The 27200-nt window shown below is 45.5% G+C and overlaps 1 protein-coding gene across 2 annotated transcripts in view; it reads right to left on the reverse strand.

The window, feature by feature from the left end:
- Positions 1-25438, reverse strand: part of LOC144824154 (zinc transporter ZIP1-like) — a 203283-nt gene extending 177845 nt beyond the window's left edge. The window contains exon 1 of one of the 2 annotated variants that reach the window (XM_078683286.1): positions 25227-25438. Coding sequence is in view for 1 of the 2 variants with exons in the window: in XM_078683284.1 (XP_078539410.1) it covers positions 24805-24970 (166 nt within the window). In the remaining variant the exon portion in view is untranslated. Of the gene's footprint in view, positions 1-24804; positions 25002-25226 lie in introns of those variants that run through there. The other variant, XM_078683284.1, reaches the window with a different exon arrangement.
- Positions 25439-27200: the final 1762 nt, after the last annotated feature.

Consider the following 27200-nt stretch of genomic DNA (forward strand, 5'->3'; position numbering starts at 1 on the left):
TGCTTTGGCTGACCAGCCCACGCTTTCCCGCGCCTGCTGGCACCAAGAGTGGATTCTGACCTCCAGCAGTGTGATCACTCTCAGGAGTCAGGAACACAGGCTGAGCAGGAAGGAGGTCACACCTCCCTCCTCCCCAGCAGGTTAGTGAAGTGACACGTAAAAGCGGTCAGCTTCAAAGGCTGCACCACCTCTGATATGCATCTGGGCAGTCCCCTTGATGAGGACACAGCCCTCTCCTTGCCTCAGGCACGCTTTCACACAGGCAAGATGGGAATTTAGCTAAGCAGGAGGTGTACCCCCAGAAAGGCTGGCCACACCTCGAGGATGGGCAGCCTGGTCTGGACACCTAAAATTAAATTCTGCCATCTTTAGAAGGGCGGAAATAGTGGGTTCTGGGTAGAAAAGGTGACCTACACCACCGGATGTGGTCACCTCAGGGAAGGATTAGATGTAAGAGGCTAGCTGCCCATTGGCTAGTAGGTCCAATGCCCCTAACTCCCCAAAATCTATTATTTAAGGGACCCCCCCTGACTCCAGAACTTCAGACCTGAACTACCTGCATCAAAGAGGGACCAAGAGGAGACCTGTGTCGCGGGTAACAATACTTTGCCCACTGCACCAAAGCAAAAGAGGGACATTGAGTCCCTGGGGCCATAGACTTGGAACTGAGTGAACGACCCTCGTCCTTGGTAATAACTTGGCTCTCCCTGGCTGAGAGATGCCTGTAGAAGCCAGAAGCACCCTCAGACCTGGACAGGTGAGACCAGTCTCCTGCAAAGTTCAGTTAAAACAATGCTCAGGAGCCAAAGAATCGCTGGGCATTCGTGCCTGACGAGGGATCACCGAAATCTAAATGGCGTAGTGCCTTGTGGGACACCATAAGTGTGGCCAGTGCAAAGCGTGTCAAACTACGATTCAGACAAAGAACTTTACCTCATCATCAAAGAAACTTTATTCGGCATTACAAAACACCATAAAAGTACAGTTTAAAACAACAGTGATATGTATATACTTTTTCTTTTCTTTTAAAAAAGGGTTCACAAACTATTCTATTTACAATCCATTGAGCCCTTATCCCTCCCCCACATTTGACTCTTGTTTTCCTTGGGCACTCCTTTCAGCAGATCCCTCTTGTCTCTCTTAACTTAACTGCTAATCATAAAAAACTTGTAATAGAAAGTAGGGTCAGGGGGTCTTGTTCCATTTGTAAATATAGATGGGCCACTTTAGTATGTTTAAATGTATTATTCTTCAGCATATTTACTAAAAAACGGCGCCTGGGCAATGAATAGAAAGGGCATAATAATACCAAATGAAGGGTGTCCTGCGGAGATCGTTGATCGCAGCCGCAAGGACCCTTTGGCTCAGCTGCACTAGTAAAACCTGCCGGGTCGGCTAATAAATAGTGTAAAAGGTTGAGCCTAAAACGTGTGATTAAAAATCTATCATGGGCCTTGTGTATGAGGGCAAGGTATGGTTCCATTCCTTCACTGGACCTCACTAAGCCGTATGCTTTGACTGACTTTTTGCCCCAATCCCTCTCTTCTCTGGAGGAGGCTTTATGCGTGAAAAACCTCTTCTTCACACTGACCCTATCCCGACCTGTAATTGCGGTTGGGTTTGAGAAGAGATCTTTACAGCCAATCGTTTCGAAGGCGGCCTTTAGATACTTCAGCCATGGAATATTCATTCCCCTGTCCCTACCTAGACAATCCATAATTATTTGTCTAGTTAGTTTTGCTTCAGGATTGTTCCAGATCTTTAGCCATGCTAACAGGGGTCCGACCTGAACCTTGTCCTCTATCTAAAAAACGGCACCCAGTTCTTCATGAACAATGTAAGAGGGAACGCACTGTGGGACCTTGAGGAGCCTTCTCATAAATGTATTCTCCTCTACCTGTAGTTTCTCAGACTCAACAAACCCCCAGAGTTCCGCCCCATACGCCGCTTTGGAGTAGCAGATTGAATTATATAGTTTCATTATTTGATCTTTACCTACAAGCAGCAGAAGATTGTCGTACAATCCTTCACTAACTGCAACTCTATGAATCGTATTTATGTTATCGTCTGCCCATGTGGTCTACTCTATGTGGGCCAGACACAGCAGAAAATCAAGGCCAGAATACTTCAACATCAAAGCAGGATACGATGTTCGATCCAAGGGGCCCTGCTTGTTGAACACTTCTCTGCAAAAGGACACAATCCAAACCAGCTACAGTGGCTGGTTTTAGAGAAAGCCGAACTTGAACTAAGAAGAGGGGCCATCGATTTAATCCTGAACATACGTGAAGGAAAAAAGATGATACGCCTGGACACTATCTACAATGGACTCAATGAACTAGAAACAAGTAATGCACAATTAGCCTGCTTAATCACTGAATGAGTAATGCTGAACCCTGTTGACCTTGGCATATTTCCACCATATGGGCGATGTTAGGTTTTGTAAAATAGGAACCAACAAGTTGAAGATAAAAAGTAGTGGTTTATTAGAAGAAAGATCCCAGCCACAGGTGAGCATCCAGCCAGCATCAGGGTATGACTATAACTGCTTCTAGGTCAAAGCACAACATTCCATATTAGGTTCCAGTGCTCCATGACATCAGCGCAGCTGTGCCATGAAGAGCATAGAGAACTACGATGCTACACATCTCCCTTCTTAACAACAGTAACAAAATTACAAAAGGAAATGAGTTAACATTTAGGCTTAAATAAGAAACGAAATAGGAGGAAAAAATTAACATAAAATCATAAATCACATAGTCACATAGTCTCTTAAATACTCAGGAGAATGAGACATCCTTGTGGACTTGCGACGAAGTGAAGAGGGTTCACTACTAGGAATTTGGCAATGAGAATTGTAAGACGCCTCTACAAGATCATTTCTAACTACCACCACCCTGTTCAAATTCCATACACGATGATCTGCAGTCTTGATGGCGTTCTTAAAAACTTTAATGACCCGAATGGGCTTCTTAAAGGTAGCCTTATTGTTTTTACAGGGATTTTTAATGATTACCCAATCTCCCACTTTAACTGGTGTGACCTTTACAGAATTCTTTGCATCAAAATCTCTTTTTCTATTTTCAATTCTAGAAGATTCACGCAACATCCAGTCATCACAAACATCATGAGGACTTGGTTGTAGATCATTGACCCATGCAGGTACCACTAGGGTATTGGGAATGCGTGATCTAAAAAGTTCAAACGGAGTCTTCCCAGTAACAGCATGGGGAGATATCCTGTAAACCTTGACTTTCTTAAAGACATCTGTCCTCCAATCTGTACCAGCAGACTTGGCCATTCTGATGGTTTCTTTGAGAACACGGTTGAACCTCTCAACCATACCATTGGTTTCTGGGTGGTACAAAGAGGACCTTTTGTGTTTTACACCTTGGTCTAATAGAAAATGCTCCATCTCGTTAGATACTAATTGGGGACCATTATCCGTGAGAATGGTGTTGGGAATGCCCTCCCTTGCGAAAAGTTTGGTTAAAAAGGCTACTACATGTTTAGTCTCGATGCCACGAGTAATGGCTATTTCTGGCCATCTGGAAAAGAAGTCAACAAGGACCAAAACATACCACTCACAACCAGCAGACACAATGGGCCCCAAAATATCCAAACCAACTTCTTTCCAGGGTGCACTCGGTCTGTCTCTGATCACCATAGGTTGAACCTTAGGTTTAGCTACTTTTTCACTAAGGGCACAGTCAATGCAATCTCTAACCTTACGTTCCACTTCTAAATCCATATTAGGCCACCAATATGACCTCCTCAATATCTCTTTGGTTTTAGAGACTCCTAAATGGCCAATGTGTGCTAAAGACATAAGCTCATCCCGCAGAGTTAGAGGTGGAACCAATCTAGTTCCTCTAAAAAGTAAGCCATCCTGTTCTGAAAGCTGATCTTTGACATGCCAAAATTTCTCGAGGCCTTCATTAGATTTGGGTTTGACTTTCCATCCTGTCGTTAATAGTTTAAGAACTTCCATGAGAACTAAATCCTCTTGAACCATCTTCAACCACCTCACCTTATCTATGACAGCCTCTTCTACAACACAAACCATCTCATCGTCTTCATCACAATCTTCTTCATCATTAGTCTCAGAACTAGGAACAAGGCGGGATAAGGCATCTGCTACCTTGTTTTCTACCCCTGGTAAATATTTTACATCAAAATCATAATCTTGCAACCCAACAACCCACTTAGTGATCCTTCCAGACACAGCATCAATACCTTTCTTTTTTAAAATTTCACAAAGCAGCTTGTGATCCGTCCTAACCTCAAAGGTGGTTCCCCATAATAGATTTTTAAGCTTCTTGATGGACCAGTAAACAGCGAGAGCTTCACGCTCAATAACTGAGTATGTAGTTTCAGCTCCCTTTAAACTCCTTGACAAGAAAAGAATGACCCTCTCGGTGCCCTCAAACTTCTGTATCAGTACTGCACCTAAGCCCTTCAAACTTGCATCAGTAATCAAAATTGATCTCTCAGAAGGATCAAAACTGCTCAGTTTAGGTGCAGAAGCTAACCTCTTCTTGATGACTTCAAATTCATGTTGACATTTTTCTCCCCAAACAAAATCCACTCCTTTCATCAATAATTGTCTCATGTTGGCACACAAAGAGGCAAAATCTTTCACAAATTTACTGTAATATTCAGCAAGTCCTAAAAAACTCATCAATTCTTCCTTATTTTGAGGGGAAGACAACTTAGAAATGGTAGAGATTAAGTTTTCCTTAGGTAAAATTCCTCCTTCAGTAATTGTGTGACCTAGATAGTCAATGGAAGTCTTTCTAAACTTGCATTTTTCAATCTTAACAGTCAAACCTGCAGTACATAGTCTTTCTAAGACTGCAAAAAGCCTCAAATCATGCTGCGAATTATCCACGCCAAACACAAGAATATCATCTTGGTATATTCTGACACCTTGTAGACCTTTTAAGACCCTTTCCAATGCCCTTTGGAAAACCGATGCGGCTGACACTAAACCAAATGGTAGTCTGACAAACCTAAAGGTGCCATAAGGTGTCACAAAAGAGGTTAAATTTTTCGAACCTTCTTCCAACCTAATCTGATGGTATGCGGACCGTAGATCAATGGTGCTAAAAATCTTAGCACCCTTGAGTAGCATAAGCATGTCAGCAATTTTGGGTAAAGGGTAATGATCAGTGACTACACACTTATTGAGCTCCCTTAAATCGACACAGAGACGAAGAGAGTTGTCCGATTTTTTAGCTGCAACAATCGGGGCAACCCATTCTGTTCCCTCTACTGTTTCAATTATGCCTCCTTTGATAAGTTTCTCAAGTTCAGCTTTAACTTGCTCTCTGACAGCCACAGGTACATTTCGTACTTTGCAGCAAACAGGTACAGCATCTTTTTTCAAAATGATACGATGACAATAATCATTAAGGCATCCCAAGTCTTCAGAAAATACTTTAGGAAACTTCATTTTCAACTCAGTGGTGAAATCTTGAGAAACCAGAGAAATTGTATGGGAGGTAGAGGGAAAAGGCTCTTTTAACACAATAGGAGGGGTCGAATTTGGATCAAGCATAACCCCCAAATCTTTGAGAGCAAACCAACTTATTATGCTATCTCCCTTTTGAGAAACATAAATTTTTGCTTTGGTCAACCTATTCTTATAATTGATTACTCCTTCACACACCCCAAGTAGCTTAATGGGTTGTCCCGCATAGCCGAAAGGTCTTATGTCAGGGCGAGACAACTTAAGTTTTTGGCCTAACTTATTCAAGAAAAAATCTTTTGCAACAATAGTGATTTTTGCTCCAGAATCAAATAAAACTTTTGTGGGGAAACCTTCTATTAGAATTTCGTCAGAAGGCGAATTCTTTGCTTCTTCAGCACTTACAGTTTGTATACAAATTTGGTTACAATCTAGATTTTCATCAGAATTACATTCATTTTCAAAGTCATAAAATATCTCACTCACTCTACTTTTGTAGTTTCCCCCTCTACAACATGAGGTAACATGTCCCTTCCTTTTACATTTACCACAATATGCTTTCCAACCTTGACATTGTCTATCCGTAGCAAAATGTCCCATTTTACCACACCTATAACATCTTACTTGGGAGAAATCATGACTGTTCTCCTTCTTTTTATAGGGAATTTTGCTTGCACCATTTTCATTTCTAGACTCTTTCTGGTGATTTTCGCCTATTCTAGGAGTAGATTTTACAACACTTACTGTGTCTTTAGTAATTTTGTTCTCTCCATTTTTCTTTATAACTTCTACACATTTGATAGAATGTTCTATCCTCTTAGCAATAGTAAGAACTTCTTCTAAAGAGGGTTCGTCCTTCTGCCACAATTCTTCCCTCACCTTCTCAATATAGCATCCGAGCATGAACTGATCTCTTATGTGTTCATCAAGACTTGCACCAAATTTACACGAAGAAGCCAGCTTTCTTAAAGCTGTAATATAATTCTCAATTGTCTCTTCTTCTAATTGTGTTCTCCGACCAAAATGATATCTTTCTAAAATTGTACTGACTCTAGGAAGATAATGTTCATCTAATTTGGCTATACACATTTCATATTCATTTAAACTACTATTATCAAGGTCAGGCAAATGATCGAATACCTCTTGTCCTTCTGCTCCCAAACAGTGTAACAGTAGGGCGGTCTTTCTTTCAGCACTTAAGCTAGATCCACACACTCTAGCATACCTTTCAAACACCTTACGCCATTTTTTCCATCTGATAGGTGGATCTCCAGGTGAGGATAAGAAGAAGGGGGGGGCAGTTACGTTTTGCATATTATTGTAACCAACAAGTAGAAAACAAGAGCTAAAAATAAAAACAAATTAGCACGGGAAAAAGAGAATTAAATGTCAAATTTGTGTGTGTGTCACAGTGAGTGCACACAAAACAATAAAATTCGTAGGTGCAAAGTCCAGTGTGTGTGTCACAGTAGCTGGACACACAAAACAGATTCAAGTGAGAGTCTCCAAAAGGTAGAGAAACGGTTGCAGTAGTAAAAACAGTACCTTTGTATTGTCTATTTGAAATTGTGGCAAAGCTTGTAATAAATAAGAGACTTCAGGGTGATTTGTAAGAATTAGCGATGAAAACGCACTCCGGAGTCATGAAATGCGATGAAAACTCACTCCGAAATGAAAATGCGGAAGTTGACCAATCCAAGATGGCGCCCACGCCAGCGTGACTCCCAGCGTACCTTGCGGCACGTTTACGTGCTTCCCAGCAGGCTCCGCGAACCGCCGTGAAGACGAGCAAAGCTGGTGTGTCCACTTTAAGGCTCTGAAATGCTGCTAGGTAACGGTGTCAGCGTTCTCGACAGGATGCAGCGGGATGAGCTCGCGAGGAGTCAGCAGGTATGGCTCTATTTAAAAGATGCAGATCGCAAAGTAGATCGCTTCTTCCAATAATGAAATGAAGCGCAAACGTCTGGTAAAGCGATCGTAAAGGTGCAACAGGAACAATAAAGATCAATCGCTAATTTTGAAAACAAAAGTTCTGTTTTCCTTTTTTATGAAAGAGAGAAAAAAAAAACGTTTCTCCTTACCCTGAAAAGATGAAAATGAAGTTCTCTTTTGAAGTCCAAAGTCAGTGAAGTATTTCCAAATCTTCACAGTTGAATGCCACGTAGTATCTCATTAATTGTGTTCAGAAAAGTCCACGAGTTTTCAAAGAAAAAATTTTTTTTTTTTGAGATAGGTGTTGAGATCTTCTCTTCTTATCCCACCCTCGTCGCCAAATGTAAAATAGGAACCAACAAGTTGAAGATAAAAAGTAGTGGTTTATTAGAAGAAAGATCCCAGCCACAGGTGAGCATCCAGCCAGCATCAGGGTATGACTATAACTGCTTCTAGGTCAAAGCACAACATTCCATATTAGGTTCCAGTGCTCCATGACATCAGCGCAGCTGTGCCATGAAGAGCATAGAGAACTACGATGCTACAGGTTTAACATTGCTCCCATAACCATGCAACTTGGTCTCATCCTAGGGCCTCATTAAATGTGTCATTCCAATTGTATAGATATACGCTACGGATACTACTGGCTATGGGGATTGTATGTTTTTTAAATTTTGCCCAAGCATTCATTAGTAAGGCCAATCGACATGTGAATGCATGAATTGCTATTTGAATATCAATGTGGAAGTGCCACTTATGTATTCATGTCTTTATGGGCCAAGAATCTGGCGTTGGATAAGTGTACATATTTGATGTTCTTGTGCTTATCCATTGTATACACGTGGTGACACCACTAGTTACATTCCCAATACAGAATTCTGTTCGGTAGCACTTAAGTGGCCTTCAACATAACATGTTAGAAATCTGATATTTGTACACAATGATGATATCACTGTTCATTAGCACAGATGTGTGTCAAATACTGCTTACATACACATGTTTGATCTAGGCACTATGTATCACTGTGCATTAGCACAGATGTGTGTCAAATATTGCTTACATACACATGTTTTCTCCAGGCACTATGTATCCCATGCGGCCACGCCAATGTTGCTTAAGTGTCTACAACTGTATACCCCGTTTTCAAGCTGTAGTGTCAAGTTTTTAAACGTGTAAAGTCGTGCAAGGTTTAATTATAATTTAGACACAATGCGGCTGTCACTGTTCAATCTTTATAGTTGTCTGTCTAGGCTACTATAGACACATCATGTGATCGATTTGACTGTCTTTCCTTATCCACTCACGCACTGTACCCTTGACAGTTTAGTCTGTCTTCAGCCTCTGTTCAGCCTCTTTTGACGTGCATTTAGCTGCTGCACGATTTTCAACATCACACCACGGTTTGAGCGTTTGTACGCCTTGGCAGGGGCGGATTGGCACTGCGGGCATTCGGGAATTGGCCGAAGGGCCGCTGTTTCAGTGCCCTCTGTGGGCCGTTTTTTTTCTCCCCTTTCCCAGTCCACAGAGAGTGCTCTCTGCTGTCTGCTCTCTGTCGACTGGGAAATGGGAGAAAAAACGGCCCACAGCACAGAGACAGAGACAGAAATGAAAGCGCTTCACTGTGCAGGCCATACAGCGATTATCAGCTGTGGCCTCTACTGCACCCCCTGCCCTGCAAAGCAATCACGCTGAGGGTGGCTGGGGAGGGGGTGATTGTTTACAAGAATCGGCCTCCCTGGGGGCCAGGTGTTTCTCAGGCCTTTTGAGCCATTTTCACCATGGCCCCCCTGGGGCCCACGCCGCTTGGGAAACAGTGATAGTCTTAACACCTCGCCCACAGCCCCTCACATTCAGGGCACAGTGGACGAGGAAGAATGGGTCAGGCTGTGGGGGCCAGGTGATGTTTTGAAAGCGCACAATCTTCACCTTAGCCTTCCCCCCCCCCGTCCCCCCGTGCAAGAAGTTTTAAAAAAAAGGGTTATAGTTCTTTCTCGGTGTCAGAAGTGTGGCTCAATGGTTAGAGCGGCAGACCCTGATGCAGAGGTCTAGCCCGGGACCAGGGTTCAATTCCCCGCCTCGGCGGGTCTTGGGCTCAAAATTCCACGGACCTGATAATTCTCGCCTCGGTGCCTATTCCAATCATGGGTCCCACTCTGCAACTCTGGGCAATAGCTTGCTTAATCTCCACAACGGCCCCCACAACGCTAAGGATGCCTGGCCTCCACCTTGGGGGTGCCCAGGAGTGGACACCTCACAGGGAAAGCCAGGATGGGTTCCACAGCGGTATTCGCACAAGCGCCTTGAGACCCTTGCGGGTGAGTAGTGCGCTATACAAGTATCAATTTACAATTTACATTTACATTTTAGAACTGATGCATTTTCAATATTACATTCAAGGAAGTCATGGTTGTAGCTTTTCTATTTTATGCAACTAACAACCATTGACAAAACCTATAGTTCTGGCTTGTTGTAGGTGTAACATTACTTGCTGTATTATATATCTGAACGCAATGACAGAAGCAGCAAAATACCAGTCGGGCGGCACACTATGCTAAGCACAGATTTGTAGCTTAGGTGTTTTAAGCTTCGCCCATAATTACATTGAACACCCCCTTTGGAGAGACCCCTCAGTTTTGTCATCCCACTTAAAGCCCTGGAAACAACACCATGTCACAGACACCTCAGGGCCTGGCACTGTGCATCATGCATGACTCATGACTTCCAAGGTTTCAGATTGACTATGTGCAGGGGCATCTTGAACGCCTCACTTTGCTTTAGGAACTACAGCGAGGGGTGAGTTCCTGATGAGTCTCTTCTGTCTGCAACGCTGCTTACAAAGGCTCAGCTCACAATTATTGTGAAAAGGTGGGTGAGAGAGTAAGTGAAGGGATGGCTGGATGGATCAGTGAAAGGGTGAATGGATGAATGAAAGGGTGAATGGATGGATGATGAGAGAGAATGGGTGGATGGATGAGTGAAATGATGGATGGATTGATTAATTGATAAGTGAAAGTGTGAATGGATGAACAGATGTGTGAAAGGGTGGCCGTAAGGATGGATGAGTGAGTGAAAGGGAGGGTACATGGGCAAAAGATTGGATAGATGAGTGAAGGAGTGAAAGGATGGATGGATGGATGAGTGATAAGGTCAATGGATGGATGCATGAGTGGATGAGTAGATGGATAGTTGGGTGGATGGAAGGATGGAAGGAAGGATGGATGGCTAAGTGAAAGGGTCGATGGAGAGAGAAAGGGAGAATGGATGGCTGAAAGAGTGAATAGGTGGAAGGATGAGTGACTGGGTGGATGGATAAGAAAGTGAAAGGATGGCTGGATAGGTGAGAGGGCAAATGGCTAGATGGATGAGTGAAGAGATGAATTGGGTGAAAGGGTGGATGGAGAGAAAAAGTGAGGATGGATGTGTGGATGACTGAAAGGGTGAATGTGTCTAAGGGTCAGTGACTGGGTGGATGGATGAGTAAGTGAAAGGGTGGCTGGATGGGTGAAAGGGTAAATGGATGGATGAGTGAATGGATGGATGGGTGGAAGAGTGGATGAAGGGGTGGATAATGGGTGGATGAGTAAAAGGGTGGATGGAGGGATGGATGAGTGAAATGATGGATGGAAGAATACATGATGGATAGGTTTGCAAATGGTTGAATATGTTTGGATCTGGATTAGCGGCATCTGATGTTTGCCACTTTACATCTCACAATGACTATCCAAGCAGATCTTCCCGACCATTTCTCTCACCAAACATGCCTGCTCAGAACCATGAATTGTAAACAAAATATCAGACTGGACAACCCAGTGCTGTAACCATATATATAGATTATTATCATATGAAATATCACAAAAAGACCTGCACAGTTGATCAAAGCTGCGTGCATACCGAAAAACCGCGAAGTACACGATTGGTTCAACCTGATATAAACCTATTTTGACTAGTGCTTAAATGGTTGTCTATTTACTTACTTACATAATAATGCGCAACCTCCTCTGATGGGTCTGTAAAACGTACCTTTTGTCCAGAAGGTTTGTTCTGAATTTTAACCCTTTGTCCTGAATTTTTACACTCCCCATCCTGAATTTGCACCCATGCCAGTTGGTCACCCTAGTCCTGACACTCCCATACAGAACTACAGAGTGTTCACCCTGCCTTTTCTATTTGGTTACTCTTGTAACCAGATGCACCACACTGCCAAGCTCTAACTCAAGAGGGGCCATCTAATCCCCTTGGCATCCCACTCTCCACAGGGCTGACCAAAGTAGGCTGAGTAAAGCTAGTAGCTAAGTACTCAAAGCTACATCGAGTGTGCCTCAATTGTCATCCCACCGAATCCAGAAAATACTGCACTAGACTCAGTTCAGTAGGTCTTCCTCAAAGGTTTACTTGACTTGCCACATCCAGCACCCAGAAATGCAATGTGTTGCTAGCCGATCCCTTCCTCTGAAGCAAGAAGGAACCGGTAGGAACCATTTTGTTTACCATTTCTTTGCACAATTTACTGATTCATTTGTGTGCCAGTTAATAATGTAACTTTATTTTAAAGGCCTCATCCAAAATGCAGACAAGGGGCATATTTCTCTATATGCGAAACATATTAATTAGTAAGTTTTGGTTCGTTTTTGTTTGTAGTGTGTAGGTCTGACTGCACTCTATTTTAGGTCCTAGGCCAGAATGTGGCAACATGTTTGTGTGTTGATTTCAGGACATGTCTAAGACTTTATGTAATGTGATTTCTCAAAAGAGAGCTGTTTAGCCTCATTCTATGCTAGGCCTTGTTCGAGGCCTAAGCAAAATTTGCAAACTTGGCACTTCTTTCTCTGTGCAGAAGAATTAACTTTTCTAGCATGTGCAGGTTAGAATTCCTTTTTGCAGATTTTATATCATTTTCATGGTTAATTGAGTAATCCTCAGTCTCCTCATGGCCCAGACTTGAAGGCAGCAACAGATGTGAATAAAACTGTGTTTTTTATATATAGACATCACTTGCTGGCTGTGAAATAAATTTATGACTAGATTGTACAGATACATTTTTTCAGCATTCTTTACACCCCAGACTGCCTTTTCCTCATTTGTGAATTCTTACTTTTGTTATTACATGTTCTGTTCCCAGAGATTCCAGTCTTACCCTTTCTCCTTGACTTTGTACTAGATTTCTGATTTATGTGATGATTAGCTGGTTGGGAAAGAGTATCTAACGACCTTGTGCAGGGCGTTAAGACTGCATGTAAGTATTCAGTTATCAGACCTGCAGTGCTCCTAGTCTTTACCAATGTTACTTGCTCTGTAAGCTTTAAAAGGCTTAATTTACTAAATATTTCTCTACGAATTAGACCTCAAAGAGTAACCAAATAGTGTTTCATGAAAGGGCACGCCCCTTGAATGTGGACCACGCCCCTTAACTGTAGGCCACGCCCCTTAAATGTATGCCACGCCCCTTGAACGTGGGCCACTTTTTTTGTCAGTGCCCGGGCCAAATTGTGATCCCAATCCGACCCTGGGCCCCTTGCGCATAACGCTCCGAGCATATAAGTGGACCAAAACAACCAGTTGATCTCAACATTCTGAGAACAACAGAGAAGATCATGGTGAGTGCCTCCACCCCTTTTTCTAGTATCTCAGACTCAGTGGTACGGGTGGCTTAACAGCGTGACCGGCGCTTGTCCCGTAACCGATTTTAGATAGTGGTGAAATCCCACCAGGTACCCCTACTTTGTTTTAAGACATGCATGATTAGTATTTTCTATACCGTTTCGGGTGTTTTAAGATCCTCTGACCACTGTCATACGATATTACAACAATGCATGCTTTCACTTCAACTCACGAGTCAGTTGATGTGTGCCGTTATATGTGTTTTAACAAACCTTTGAACAGTACCTCACGGCAAGTTTACAATGCTTGATACCACACACATAATAATGCATGCCTTTACTCCATCTAACTAGTCAGGGAATATGTGCCGCTTTGTGTTTTAACAACCTTTGAATAGTGCCACACGGCAATATTATAATGTCTGCTTACGATTACTACCGCGCATGTGTTATCACAACAATGCATGCTCTCAAGTCAGCCAATGCTGCCTACCTTTTGAACCGTTCGTACGCCTGCATTGAGTAAGCGGACTTCACACCTAATCTCTTCACGATGCTACGCTAGGGACACTCGACGTTGAGAAACCGTCCCCCGCACAACTACTTTTCATGTAGCTTGGTGAATCATACTTCACATTGAGAGAGCTTCAAACCGGCTTTACGAGTCACAAGGGTCACAGCATGCGTGACCCTCTTGTGTTATATAAGCTTCCTTTACTTACCCACCGGGTCCTGAATTCCTTGTCCTTTTTGCCCTCTTTTTATTAGGTCTGCAGACTCCCTTGATTCATTCGGGATCCCAGACACACAGATTGATACAAACCTTTGGATCTATGCTTTACCTGGACCAAACCTACTAGAATTTCAAGAGTAAGTGACCTTTTCCAGAGGCAATCGTTCAATTGCCCTTTGCCTCACCATCTAGATATTTCAGCTGGCTGACAGACACCTCATTTTTTGCAGGTGTTCTCCCACTCTTTCCGTCTTACGTTCGGGAACCACTGAGCACATTGTCCCTCCACCAGCGATTTGTGAGAGGTCCCTCCCTAACCATTCACGGTAATTATATTGACCAGTACCTTTCGGGTTACTGGATTTACTTTGCTTTTAACTTAAATTATGGTTCTGACGCACCACCCTTTTGTCCCTGTTAGGTGGCTCCAGCGTTCCCCACGTTTGTCCTGAGGAAGACCCCGCCTGTAAGGGTCTGAAGAACCTACACACACACAGGGGTCGAAACGTCGACACTTCGCTATTGCCAGTCTCCTTCAAGAGTACTTACTTTACTGTGGACTTGTGTGTTACATGGCTAAATATGTACAGATGTTACAAAATGTGATAAATATCTAATTGTTTCTTGGGCATGCGAACAGTATATGCCCTAACATTTGACTGTGATATCTATATCACCACCTACATTTTACTTACTTCACCACCTCACCCAAATCACCTTCTTTCCCCCTCCTCCTCCTCTTCGGGCACTGTAATGATGATGTTCTTTAAAAAAATGTATATCCTTTAATACTTGTTTGACAATATGCTAATCAGTTTCAGTGTGATTAAACAACACTGAAACAACGTATTTAGTCTTGCTTTAACTCTTTGTTTTGAGTATTACTGTATTTCTTTTTCCCCTTTTTTTACACGATTTCGATGTTCTAATACTGAGACCTCCGTAATATATACTACCTTGCACCCAGGTCCCAGGGATTTTGGGTTTACCCTTGATTTGTAACCTTGTGGGAGTTGTGGTCTGGCCTTCACCAAAGTTTCAGGAGGCTCCCCTGGACCTCTAGGCATTGCAGTTACGTTTCATAATTTTACCGCTACCAAGTCTTGTTGGTCACCAGTCCAGTAACCGACCGTTAATTCGACGCTGCATTAAGAGAGCATTCCACAACTCCTACGATCAACATCAGCAAAGACACTACTCTTGTTTTTTTTTGCTTCTCCTTTCCCGCAGCACCGTCTCAGCTTTCCCGGGGCACCATTCAGAACCAGGGAGAGCCAGGATAACTATGCACCTGGGCTCCATGGGCCAGGTAAAATTGAACTGACTAGTGTGGCCTGGTCCTGGGACCTGCACCCCCTCTACCTTGCGAGGGTACAACACAACTCGACCCCTAAGTGACCAATTGTCAGTAGTAGTTTTTCCAATGACCGCAATGTAAAATGTCTGCTGTATTTAAAGCATTTATTTTCAATTCCTTTAAAAATTCAGAACTCCGATTACATGTATCTGAAGAAGTTTGTTTTAGTGTCTAAAGTAAGATAACTGTTGGACCCGGCCCTTTTGGCAGGTACAACCCGAAACTTTTTGCTTTTTCCTAGCCTGTTTCTGTGACCTGGTGTTGGTGATTTTAGGCCTCTGCGCACTTTTTCACTGTGGTACAGTGTAAAGTCCTTGAGCTCTCTGGGTATGTGTGGTGAGTGACCTGCCCTCCCATAGGAATGAATGGGGGATATGTATGCCCATGGTAGTTCCTGATGTGTGGGGAGTGCAGGGTCGAGTTTGGTATGTGCGAACTCGTGAGATTGAATGCTGCACAATGGTATATGCGGCATGATTGTGTCTAGTGTAGAAGTGCCACTTCTAGAAGTTGGCATATTTGTGTAGTCTGTAGCTGGCGTGTGATTGGCTGGAGCCTGGCCCTAGGAGTGAGCCTGGGCCTGCTTGTGGATTGACTGTCTGGTTTGAGGTTGACAGGGGCTGGGGAGCCCCCGGAGGTTGTCTGAGTCAGCCCATGGTTGAAAGGCTGCATCTGCTGCCAGGGAAGTGGGAGGAGATAGCACCTGGGAGTGAATAGGGCTGTGCCTGCCTGACCACAATGCTGGCTCCACCTCCCGCTGGGCGACTGTCACCTCTGCCCCTCACACTGAAAGGAAGAAGGAAGCCAGGAAGCCCACGGGTTCTAGCAACACCCAGAACGGGTTTAGACCGGGCTCAAAACCCTCTTGCACAAAGATTTCAAAATATTTTTGGTTGTATAAGAGAAGGACCCCTGACAACAGAAAAGGAGATTATACAATCAAGAGGAACCTCTGCTGGAAGAAGGACCGCTGAAGAATTAAAGGAAGATTGCCTTGCTGTGTGCTCTAAGGGCTGATCTGTTCTGCTGACCAACTGAAGCTGAGGAGAAGAGGGACTTTGCTGTGTGCTGTGACCCTACCTGCTTGACCCAAGACAGACTTTGCTGTGTGCTGTGTCTCTGAATCTCCAAGGGCCTGAGAAGAGCTGGCCTCCTGTTTTACAAGCCAGGAACAGAAAGGTTGTTAAGGACTACAAGACTCTGCTGTGTCCCCTGAAGCTGCTGTGGGCTGAAGAGATCGTAAGCTGCTGTGTGCGGTGGAAATCGGGGGCTGCTCGACTAAGACCTGCTGCTTGCCCCGTGTAGCGCGCTGGCTGCTCTCTGATCTGATTGAGAGTGCCGCGCTGACTGCTGCCTGCCGTGTTACGAGATCGACGTGTTCATCGACCCGTGTTTGGTGGTGGCCGAAGGGTTGTGAGCTTCCCCAGTGCGGGGCGTGTTGATTCAGCCTGTCTGCCTAAACACTGCCGCGGGCCGGGGTCCTGAAATCGACCTCGAGGGTCTGTTCACAACACCGAAGGGGCCGCGCTCTGATTGGCTGCTGCCGAAGGCTGGTCGTGAGGCGCCGCGCTCTGGTTGGCTGATACCCCCCGCAGAAGTGTCTACGTCACGGAGGGCTCGTCCGAGCGCCGCGCTGTGATTGGCGGGCTGCGGTAAGCTCGGCGTGTGGAGCGGCCTGCTGATTGCTCCGTTGTGAAGAACGCTGTGTCGTCAAGGAGGGCTCGCCAGAGGAGCTGGGACCGGATTGGTCTAAGCAAGGCGTCATCGCCGGGAGATACCGGGAGCTTCGCCGAAGCCAGGAAACAACGAAGAAGCCGCAGCGATCACCCCCGGCCTGCCGCCTCCGTGTTAGCAAGGTATTTGAGCCTTCTGCCGCTCGCTGTCGTATCAGGAGCAGGCAGGGAGCTAGCGGGTTCAGCAAAGGCCAGGGAGGGAGTCCATGTGATCCGAGTGTCTAACAAGGAAGGAGCGCTTCATCAGAATAGCGCTAGGCACGGCCTCATGATCGTTTGATAAGCGACCATAACCTACAAACATATTCTTTGATAATTGCTTTAAAGAGAGACTTGAGACTATTCTTTTTATACTAAGAACTTGATAATACCAGTGCAGACGAGCCAGAGAGGCTCATGGGGGCATATTTGTTTTAGAGCCTGAGTGGCTCCAACGTTTGACTATGTGTAGTGTCAGAGCCTGTGTGGCTCCAACGTTCTGCGCAGTGTTGCCCAGAGCCTGTGTGGCTCCTACCTTTTGGCGCAGTTCTGTTCTAGGGTCAGTGAGGACCCTGTTGCAGTTTTTGATTCCCAGCTGCCCAGCAATTAGTGGGCAGCTGCACCGTTTAGGTCTTGTGATGGTCCCAGGTGCCCAGCAAGTAGTGGGCACCTGCAACGTTTAGGTTTTGCGCCAGTGGCGCACCCCTGACTGGTGCTGCAAGGCAGCGCGCCCTGACATTCTGGACACAGGGCTCTTTAGTCCCTTTATTAGATGGGGGCTGGTATGTGATTTTATTTAGGCGCAATGTGATTATCTATGTGATGGTAATTGCCTAATGTGAGTTTTGTGCAATGTGATATGGTGCTAGGAAATGTAATGCATTTAATATCATTACGCACCTTGATCTTACACCTCTGGATGTTTTTAGGCATCATGTGTTTTTGCGCTATTGAGTTATGTTCTGGCACCTCTGAATGTTAATATGCATCATGTGTCTTCCTTGATTTTACACCTCTGAATGTGTTGGTTTATGCATCATGTGTTTTTCCTTCCATGCACCTCTGAATGTGTTTTGATGCATCATGTGTAATGTGTTCTTGCTGATACCCCTAAATGTATTTTGTTCTTAGGTGGTTGTTCTTTCCAGTACAGGTGGATCTAGTTAGGTCCTGGTTCCCTGCGTGCCATTCTCCTAAGGTGGTTAGGGTTGCGTAGGTGGTACTTACCTGTTACCAGTAGTTACTGGTTGTGTGCTAGACTTGCTAATTTGTGCTACAGTAATTTTATATCCTATATTCTATGTTCTAGAAGTACTATTTCTAAAAGTTTTGATTCTGACAGTGGCCCATGTGGCCCTGTCCTGTACATAATCCCTTGTGAAGATTGCCCGTGCCAGTTGGCACAATGTACATGTTTGATTTCTATCTGATGTGATTTTGACAATACAAAAGTTATTTTTATATAACCTTGTGTGGAGTTCCTTTTGTGGTGTGCCTTGTATGTTGTTGCTGTTGTGTGCTTGCGCAAATGCTTTACACATTGCCTCCGAGTTTAGCCTTACTGCTCGTGCCAAGCTACCAAGGGGGTGAGCAGGGGTTATCTTGGCATGTGACTCCCTTGCCCTGACTAGAATGGTGGTTTCTGCCTGGCTTTGGCGTCAGCCTTAGCCTACCAGAAATAGCCAGTTCTAACAATAACAATATACTCTATTTTTTATAAATCAGTGTATGATTTCTATCAAGTCCAACCATAATGGTACTTAAAAATGCTTACCACATGTTCCTCCAATGAAACCTGACTGCTTGTTGCCTCTTTACCAAAACAAGCTAAGGATTTATTAGTGTGAATCCAAGGACCATCTCATCTTTGGGGTATTGTGATAATATTACAAGGTGGGGCTCCCCAGCCATACCAAATAATATTCCACTTTCCTACAACTACTTTCACACACTGAAAGGAAGCATTCACTTTTAGTCATTGCATGTGTTTGCGGAAAGAAGATTTATTTTCTGTGTTCGATTTCTGTCTTATGCTTCAGAAATCTGAAAAGCTTTTCATCACTCAGGGCTCTGGTGCACCTTAGTTATCAGTGTATCTGCTCAAAAACTTGGTGACAAATGAATTTGACGAAACACAGCAAAGCATAACAGATACCTTCATGTCTCAATGACAGAAGTCTGAAATTTCTCCAACAGGGGATTCATGTCAACAACGGAAAAACATAAATGTCAGAGCAATAAAATATTTGAGCAAGATGCATAGTTGTTTCTTTAAGTTTGAACTCCAAATTATAAATAATTAATGGACAAAACCATAATACTTATCTGTGAGTTTTTGCCAGTTGGTACACTATTTAAAACATTTCTCCCATCACTTTTTGTGTGTTTGTTGGAAAACTCTATGTGGCTAGGGGTATGCCCAGACTTGGGTCCAATGCTCACTGTGCCACTGGAACTTGATGAGGGCAGACTAGGGTTTGGGTTGGGTTATCTGTGTTCCGGCATGGTGGTTTGAGCTTTGACTGTTGCCAATGGAGCAGGATCAAGGGTGATTTACATTTAGTTGGGTCTAACCTGAGGTGACATGGTGGACAAAAAAACGATGGGTTGGTATGCTATTCTGAGCAATTGCCAGCAGTTACACTATTTTTAAGCACCCCTCCTATCACATTTTGTGTGTTTGAGGGGTAATAAAGGTAATATGACACACCTCTGGCCACCAATGGCATCACACAGTTGACCTACAGCACCTCCCACTTGTGCTTACTAGCCAGATAAACAAAGGAATTAAATAGGGCCTTTAGAGCTCTGCTTTTGCCCTGGTCCTATTCCTACATTCATGACCATTGAGCCAAGGGTAACAAGGGTAGTGCCAGGAATACCAAATGGTAAGCCATTGTTAACACCCACTACCACTGGTAACTACTAATTAAAGTGTGATGTGGGTGCATCTTGGCTAACGACACTTTCATGCTCAGTTTCTGCCCTTCAAGTGTAGTTGTAAAGCAAATCTTGTGGAGCATGAGTTTAATTTCAAGATATACACTGCCTAATCATATTAGAACAGATATTATGTTTTAACCCCTTCGCCCTGGGGCCGTGCACGGTGCCGTGGTGCTTGTGACGAGCTCGGCTTGTCATGCTGCACGGTGGCGCTGAGCTCGTCATGACTCCGCCCACTTAATGGAACGCCCCGCACAGGAGGGGAATTATCCCCGCGTGGACGTTCCGCTGCGGTTATGATGAGCTCAGCTCGTCATGAGCACAGCGCCACTGTGCCTCATGAGCTCGTCATGAGCACCGAAAGTGTTAAAAGTTGGGTCACGAAGTTCATGGAGTACACATTTGATATTCTGTGCTATTAAACTTACAGATGAGCAGTCCTATGCCATAAGAATAAGAGGCTTGTTTCTTATACGAATATCCTGTCCTGCAAATATCATAAACAGATTGTGGACTGGTAAATGCTGTATGGAAAAAAAACAATAACTAAAAAGATGGCTAGAAATTGCTCCATGTGTTGCCAATTTTCTAAACGTTAATAGGAAGGAAAATACCAAAATACATTTTGAAATGTGTTTTTCTAAGTCCTGTTAGTTCTATGCAACTGGCTGAAATGCACCATTAATCACTCTTTATCTCAAAAGCTAGAAAGCACAATTCTACACTTCACTAGGACTACTGAAGCAATGTGTATGGAAATGCAGTATTTGCTTTTGATTGTGATATAATTTCTTGAAGGAGAAACCTAAACCCTGGATAAAGCTTATTAAGTACTGTTATGCTGAGACCCCTGTTACTGATGCAAATATTGCGGCATTGTTGGTGAGGTTTAGTGCAAGGTCATTCATACATTTACAACACTGATATTCTCTAGGCTCAAGGCAGTATAGGTCTGCTGACACCAAACTCTATTACTGTGTGATTATATGTTATAATTTAAGTAGGTTATTGACATATTTATAGTTGCATTCCTGCTTTGGCTGACTTTAATGATTGGCGTCTTCCATCCACAAATCTGAAGGCAAAAAGAACTCCAGCACACAGCCAACGCACCCCACGACCACACCAGCGACCACCACCCTCCGCGCCTGGACCACGATCAACACCGAAGAAACCATAGGCACGATGAACTCCATCCACTCTGGATCCCCATCCGACCCCCGCCCCCACCACGTCTTCAACAAGGCCGACTCTGTCATCGCTCCCCATCTACGGGACATTATCAACGCCTCCTTCAGCACCGCAACCTTCCCGGAGAGCTGGAAGCATGCCAAACTCAGCGCCCTCCTGAAGAAACCTTCAGCGGACCCCACCGACCTCAAAAACTACCACCCCATCTCGCTCCTCCCGTTTCCTGCCAAGGTCATCGAGAAGACCGTCAACAAGCAGCTGGCCGCCTTCCTCGAGACGAATGGATCCCTCGACCCCTCGCAGTCCGGCTCCCGGGCCAACCACAGTACCGAGACCGCCCTCATCGCAGCCACTGACGACATCCGAGCCCTGCTCGACAACGGAGAAACAGCGGCCCTCATCCTCCTTGACCTCTCCGCGGCATTCGACACTGTCTGCCACCGCACCCTAGTGCAGCGCCTCAGCAACGTCGGAATCCAAGGGAAGGCACTGGAGTGGATCATCTCCTTCCTCGCCGGAAGGACACAGAGGGTCCGCCTCCCACCGTTCAGATCAGAGGCCACCGAAGTCATCTGCGGTGTTCCTCAAGGTTCCTCGCTCAGCCCCACCCTCTTCAACGTCTACATGAGCCCCCTTGCGGCCATCGCACGCCAACACAACCTCAACATCATCTCCTACGCCGACGACACCCAGCTGATCCTCTCCCTCACCAACGACCCCGCCACCGCCATAGCCAACCTACACGAAGGGATGAAAGACGTAGCCGAGTGGATGAAGAACAGCCGCCTGAAACTGAACTCAGATAAGACGGAAGTCCTCATCCTGGGATCATCGCCCTCCGCCTGGGATGACTCCTGGTGGCCCCCTGCCCTGGGCACCCCACCCAAACCAACGGACCACGCACGCAACCTGGGCTTCATCCTGGACTCCTCCCTCTCGATGACCAGACAAGTCAACGCCGTCTCGTCCTCGTGCTTCAACATCCTACGCATGCTCCGGAAGATCTTCCGGTGGATCCCCAACGAAACCAGGAAGACGGTCACCCAGGCCCTCGTCACCAGCCGACTGGACTACGGCAACTCCCTCTACGCCGGAACCGCCACAAAACTCCAGAAAAGACTCCAGCAGATCCAGAACGCCTCAGCACGACTCATCCTGGACATCCCCAGACACAGCCACATCTCCGGACACCTGAGAGACCTGCACTGGCTCCCCGTCAACAAGAGAATCACGTTCCGACTCCTTGCCCACGCACACAAAGCTCTACACAACCAAGGCCCAAGATACCTCAACGATCGCCTCAACTTCTACGCTCCCACCCGCCAGCTTCGATCGACCAGCCACGCCCTCGCCGCCGTCCCCCGCATCCGAAGAGCCACTACGGGAGGAAGATCCTTCTCCTACCTGGCCGCCAAGTCGTGGAACTCCCTCCCCACCCACCTCCGCCTGACCGAAGACCACGTTGCCTTCAGGAAGCAACTCAAGACCTGGCTGTTCGAGCAGTAGCGGACCCCCCCCCATCCCAAGCGCCTTGAGACCCTCCGGGTGAGTAGCGCGCTATACAAATGCATTGATTGATTGATTGATTGAACTCCTGTAAAAAGCACAGTATTCAGTGGGACCCCATGTTAGCTACCAGGTGTGATGCTGCCCGTTTCTATTCTATTAATAAATCTTGGCATCATGTTCATAACAATGTATTATAAAATTGCAACAATTGCGCTTTTAGAGGTAGCTACAGTTAGTAATACAAGTAGAAGTTCTGCTACATGTAGATCAAAAGACGTACGTGTTGCAGTTAAGATCAAAAATATTTTCCTGTTTATCAAAGGAAGATTTCACATGGATGAAGGAACTGAGGGGCATATTACCAACAAGGCTTAGCGGGAATATTTCTATCGCCGCCCTTCACCTGTTTTTATCGCCGAGACACCTTGCTATTAGCAAGGTTTATCTCAGGAGCAATAAAAAACAGGCGAAATGCGTGAATATCGCTGTCAATACAGCGATATTCAGGCATTACCGTGACAATGCTCTTAGCCATGTTATCCACCTCTCATTGGATAACATGGCTAAGAACTGGTCAGGGCAGGCGTTAGCTTTTGGAGATATTCGCGCTTAGCGCAAATATTTCCAAAGCTACACCTGTGTTGATCATAGGCGATAGCGATTGCAGCGACTGTTTTCAGTCGCTGACATTTTGGCACACCCACTTTGCATGTCATTAGCGATAATTATCGCTGACATGCAAAGCGGGCCCCAAAATGCCCGCTGTCGCTAACTGGTGTTAGCGACAGCTTGGTAATAGGGCGATAAAATTATCGCCGCTGTAGCGGGAAAAAGTCCGGCTAAAGCGGCGATAATGGCCCTTGGTAATATGCCCCTGAGACATTGATTTCAGAAACTTCAGTTGCAAGGTCCTGACTCAACTCACAAAACAGGAGCTCTGTCTCTCAAACCAACTATCAAAACGTTATGGGGAAGCAGCAGCAGCATTTATTATTTTTAAACAATTGTTGTGGATGGTCTCTAGGTGAGACTTACTGGCTTTGCCAATTATTATTTTCCTTTGCGTTTCAGCGCGCAGTGTAGGGCGTGTCGTGCCTCAGTCGTGTCCCATTCGCTCATTCCCCTCCTGTTTGTGTCGGCCACTGCATCCCTGGATGCATCTGGCAACGAGCCTCGACAGAGGAGGCAGCATGGTTGTTTAGCCTTGGGTCCACATAGAGGAAGGCAGCGCTTATTTTGCTTTTGTGCACAATGATGATTCTGCACGCTCTCTGTCCAGCTAGCTCCTCTGTTTTCCTGGTAGCCCCCCCAACCTCCACACTGGCATCAGTGTCCTGCATTCACACTGTTGAGCGGTGTGCTGACTAGTCAACTGCTGAAGTGCAGGATGGTGGAGAACTGAAGACATCAGGTGGAGGAACGGAAGGATGTCTGTATGGTTCTTATTTTAATATGTACCATTTCTAAAAAAAAAAAAAAAAAATTAAATGCAACTCTCCTAGGTAGGTATTGCTAATTTTACATTAGACCTTTGCATAAAAGTTATCATCATTTCATGAATTTTGCATTATAATTGGTAGGCAAAATTCCTAAAACTACACCATTATGACAAAATGTTAGCACTCCAGCACAGGGATAACGGGAATGTCCACAACACAAGTGGCTGTTGCTCACGACACTCAGCAGGGGCCAGCATGCATTTTATGCTAAAATAGCTGGCTGAATGCCGGTTACGCATTTCATGTAATTTTGCTAATTTTCTTGTAGGGATTTACATAATTTTACAAAAGCGAATTCGGCATATTTTGAATGCCCTTAGCTTTAACCCATTCCTTCCTAAGATAGCAGTCACGTTTCAAGTGTTTGTTGTCAGATTTTACCATTCTTTTCCTGTCAAGACCATATATAAGGAGGCCTTGATCAGAGAAGGATGTGTCACAGCACTTCTGTAGTCCCATTTTTCATTACATTCCTCAGCCTCATAGAAGCTGTTTGCCCCTGATTATTACTGTTTTTCTGTAGCAGTACTCCGCATTGGGTCCTGCCGCCTGAAATACTATATGCTGGACACATTTTCAAACTTGCTTCAGGGCATTGTTGGTGCCTTGTTTATCAACTCCTGTGTTGTCATCAACACTCAAGATTACCATTATTGAAAGGGAATTTCTTTCTGCCGCTTATATTATTTTCTTCGTAAATGGAAGCGTCTTAAGGAGACGGTTGACATCTTTCACATGGAGATTAAGTGAAGGGTGGAACCAAGGCTACTGGGAGGAGTCGCTCTTTCCTCGGGCAATCTAGAAGGAAATTAGAGCATATGATCCAGTTTTTGACACCACAGGGGGGAATCAGACACAAACCTGTAGCTGTTGCAGAGGCCGGGCTTGGCTCCGCCGTTCCGTAGCACCAGCAGCGAAGGGCCGGGCTTTGCTCCGCCTGCTCCACCGGCCGGGCTTGGCTCCGCCGGGTCCCTCCCACCCCCTGACCAGCACCAGTGACGCCACAGACCAGCGCAAGGAGGCGCATAAAGGCACCGTCGGTGCGGAGGACCGGGGGTAATCAGACACAAACCTGTAGCTGTTGCCGAGGGCCGGGCTTGGCTCCGCCGTTCCGTAGCACCAGCAGCGAAGGGCCGGGCTTTGCTCCGCCTGCTCCACCGGCTGGGCTTGGCTCCGCCGGGTCCCTCCCACCCCCTGACCAGCACCAGTGACGCCACAGACCAGCACCAGGAGGCGCATAAAGGCACCGTCGGTGCGGAGGACGGGGGGAATCAGACACAAACCTGTAGCTGTTGCCGAGGGCCGGGCTTGGCTCCGCCATTCCGTAGCAACAACAGCGAAGGGCCGTGCTTTGCTCCGCCTGCTCCACCGGCCGGGCTTGGTTCCGCCGGGTCCCTCCCACCCCCTGACCAGCACCAGTGATGCCACAGACTAGCGCCAGGAGGGGCATAAAGGCACCGTCAGTCCCTCGTCCCGCGGGACGCGCGCGCGCGCACGCCGGGAGAAGCCCGGGACAAGGGCGGGGCCGTCTGTGGCCGTCCGTGGCTGCTGAGGCTGGGCTGGGCCAGGGACTTTGGTCTTTTTCTGCTTTCTGATACCCCAAAAACTGTGAGATTGTTTTTATTTTTATCTTATTTTTATGTATCGTTTACCCTATAGGTGCGAGCTTATTTGTGGCCATACTTAGATTATCTCGTGTGTTGTTATAATAACGGCGTCTCTAAAAAACCCTGCTCTTAAACTGCAACTCTAACTGTGATTTTGATTTTTTTTTACTATGTTGAAACTTAGATCGGCCAAAACTCCTCTTGAGATGGGTACTATGGACAACTACCTGGTCAAGGTAGTGAGTAAAATTAATAAAGAAAGGCGCCTCTCTCTAAATCGGGTAAGCCCACCGGCATCACCCACCAGCCTGACCGCTCTCCCAGTTACTCCTGCTAAAGATCGTAGTTGTAAAGATAGTCGGGAGTTAATTAGTGACAATGATATACTCCCAGGACAGAGTCAGGTACTCCTGGAAGTGCCGGTTAAAATTGTGGACACCATATTACAATCCTCCCCTACATCTTCACCGGTATCCTCACCAGCTCGAAGAGTAGTACAGGCTTGCAGGCAGGCCCCAGTAAAGCGGGGGGAAGGAACAAGAAAAACCAAAAAGGCTGGGACCCCTTCGACAAACATAGGAGGTGGAAATGAGTCCTTAAATAAGAAAGAGATGACTAACCTTAACCCTGACCTTATTGACCTCCTGGCCAGTATTATAGAATCTAAACTAGAACTCATGATTAAACCTCTTGTGGCAAAATTAGATCAGGTGACACATGAAGTATCTAGATTGGGTGATCTTCTGAATTCTCATCTTACCTTGATTAATACAGAAAAGAGCCACAAGGTTGGCAATAGTGTCAATAAGGATGCAGTTGCTTGTTGTAACGGGGGAAATAGGGTCACACATACTGAACAAATTACAACAGTGGCACAAGCTACTCACTCTCCCCCTGTACCATCCACCTTACCATCCACCTTACTTCCCCCTGTATCAGTTACACAACCCCCACCAAGTATTCAATCTATCAGGGATGGGGGGAACAACAATGAAGGCAGGAACAACGAAGGGAGGAGTGTGGCTAAGGGAAAAGCTTCAGTTAATCTTCCCCCAGAGTGTGTCCCTTATACAGTTGTCCTAACAAATGTACCAGAGGTGGACTCTTATCTTACTGACTCTCGTTTTGAAACCCACGAGGCCCTGAAGAATAAATCTCTATCTTGGCTGGGTAGGAATTGTGGTTTTCCATCTGCCTTTGCCAATGACATAATCTCCACCCGAAGAGTGAGCTGGATAGGAAATTCCAGGAAGAACAACAAAGGGGACTGTGTCATTGTCAATTTTAGGCATCCTCAGCACGTTGCCACGGTCTTACTCAGAGCAGCCTCTTTACCTATTGCCAATCATATGGTTTGTGCACGTCCGCTTGGGTTTTTCTATAACCATCTTAATAATACTTTGCACTCACATTCGGATCAGTCTAAGATTTCTGAATCCATTTCTAGGCGTGGCTTTGCTTCGCCTCCACAAGGCGGTCATCAATCCTCAAATAGAATTGACCCATATCATTATAGGTTAGCTAGGCCATATAACCGAATTGATCACCCTCTTCCATTGGCCAATCGTTATACCCCCCTATCATCTTTGGAGGAAAATGATTGACAGTCAAACGAATTGAGGATAAATGCACAGCCTTTACAATCTATTT

Source organism: Lissotriton helveticus, chromosome 3_1 (assembly GCF_964261635.1).
Source record: "Lissotriton helveticus chromosome 3_1, aLisHel1.1, whole genome shotgun sequence".
In the NCBI taxonomy this organism is placed as follows: Eukaryota; Metazoa; Chordata; class Amphibia; order Caudata; family Salamandridae; genus Lissotriton; species Lissotriton helveticus.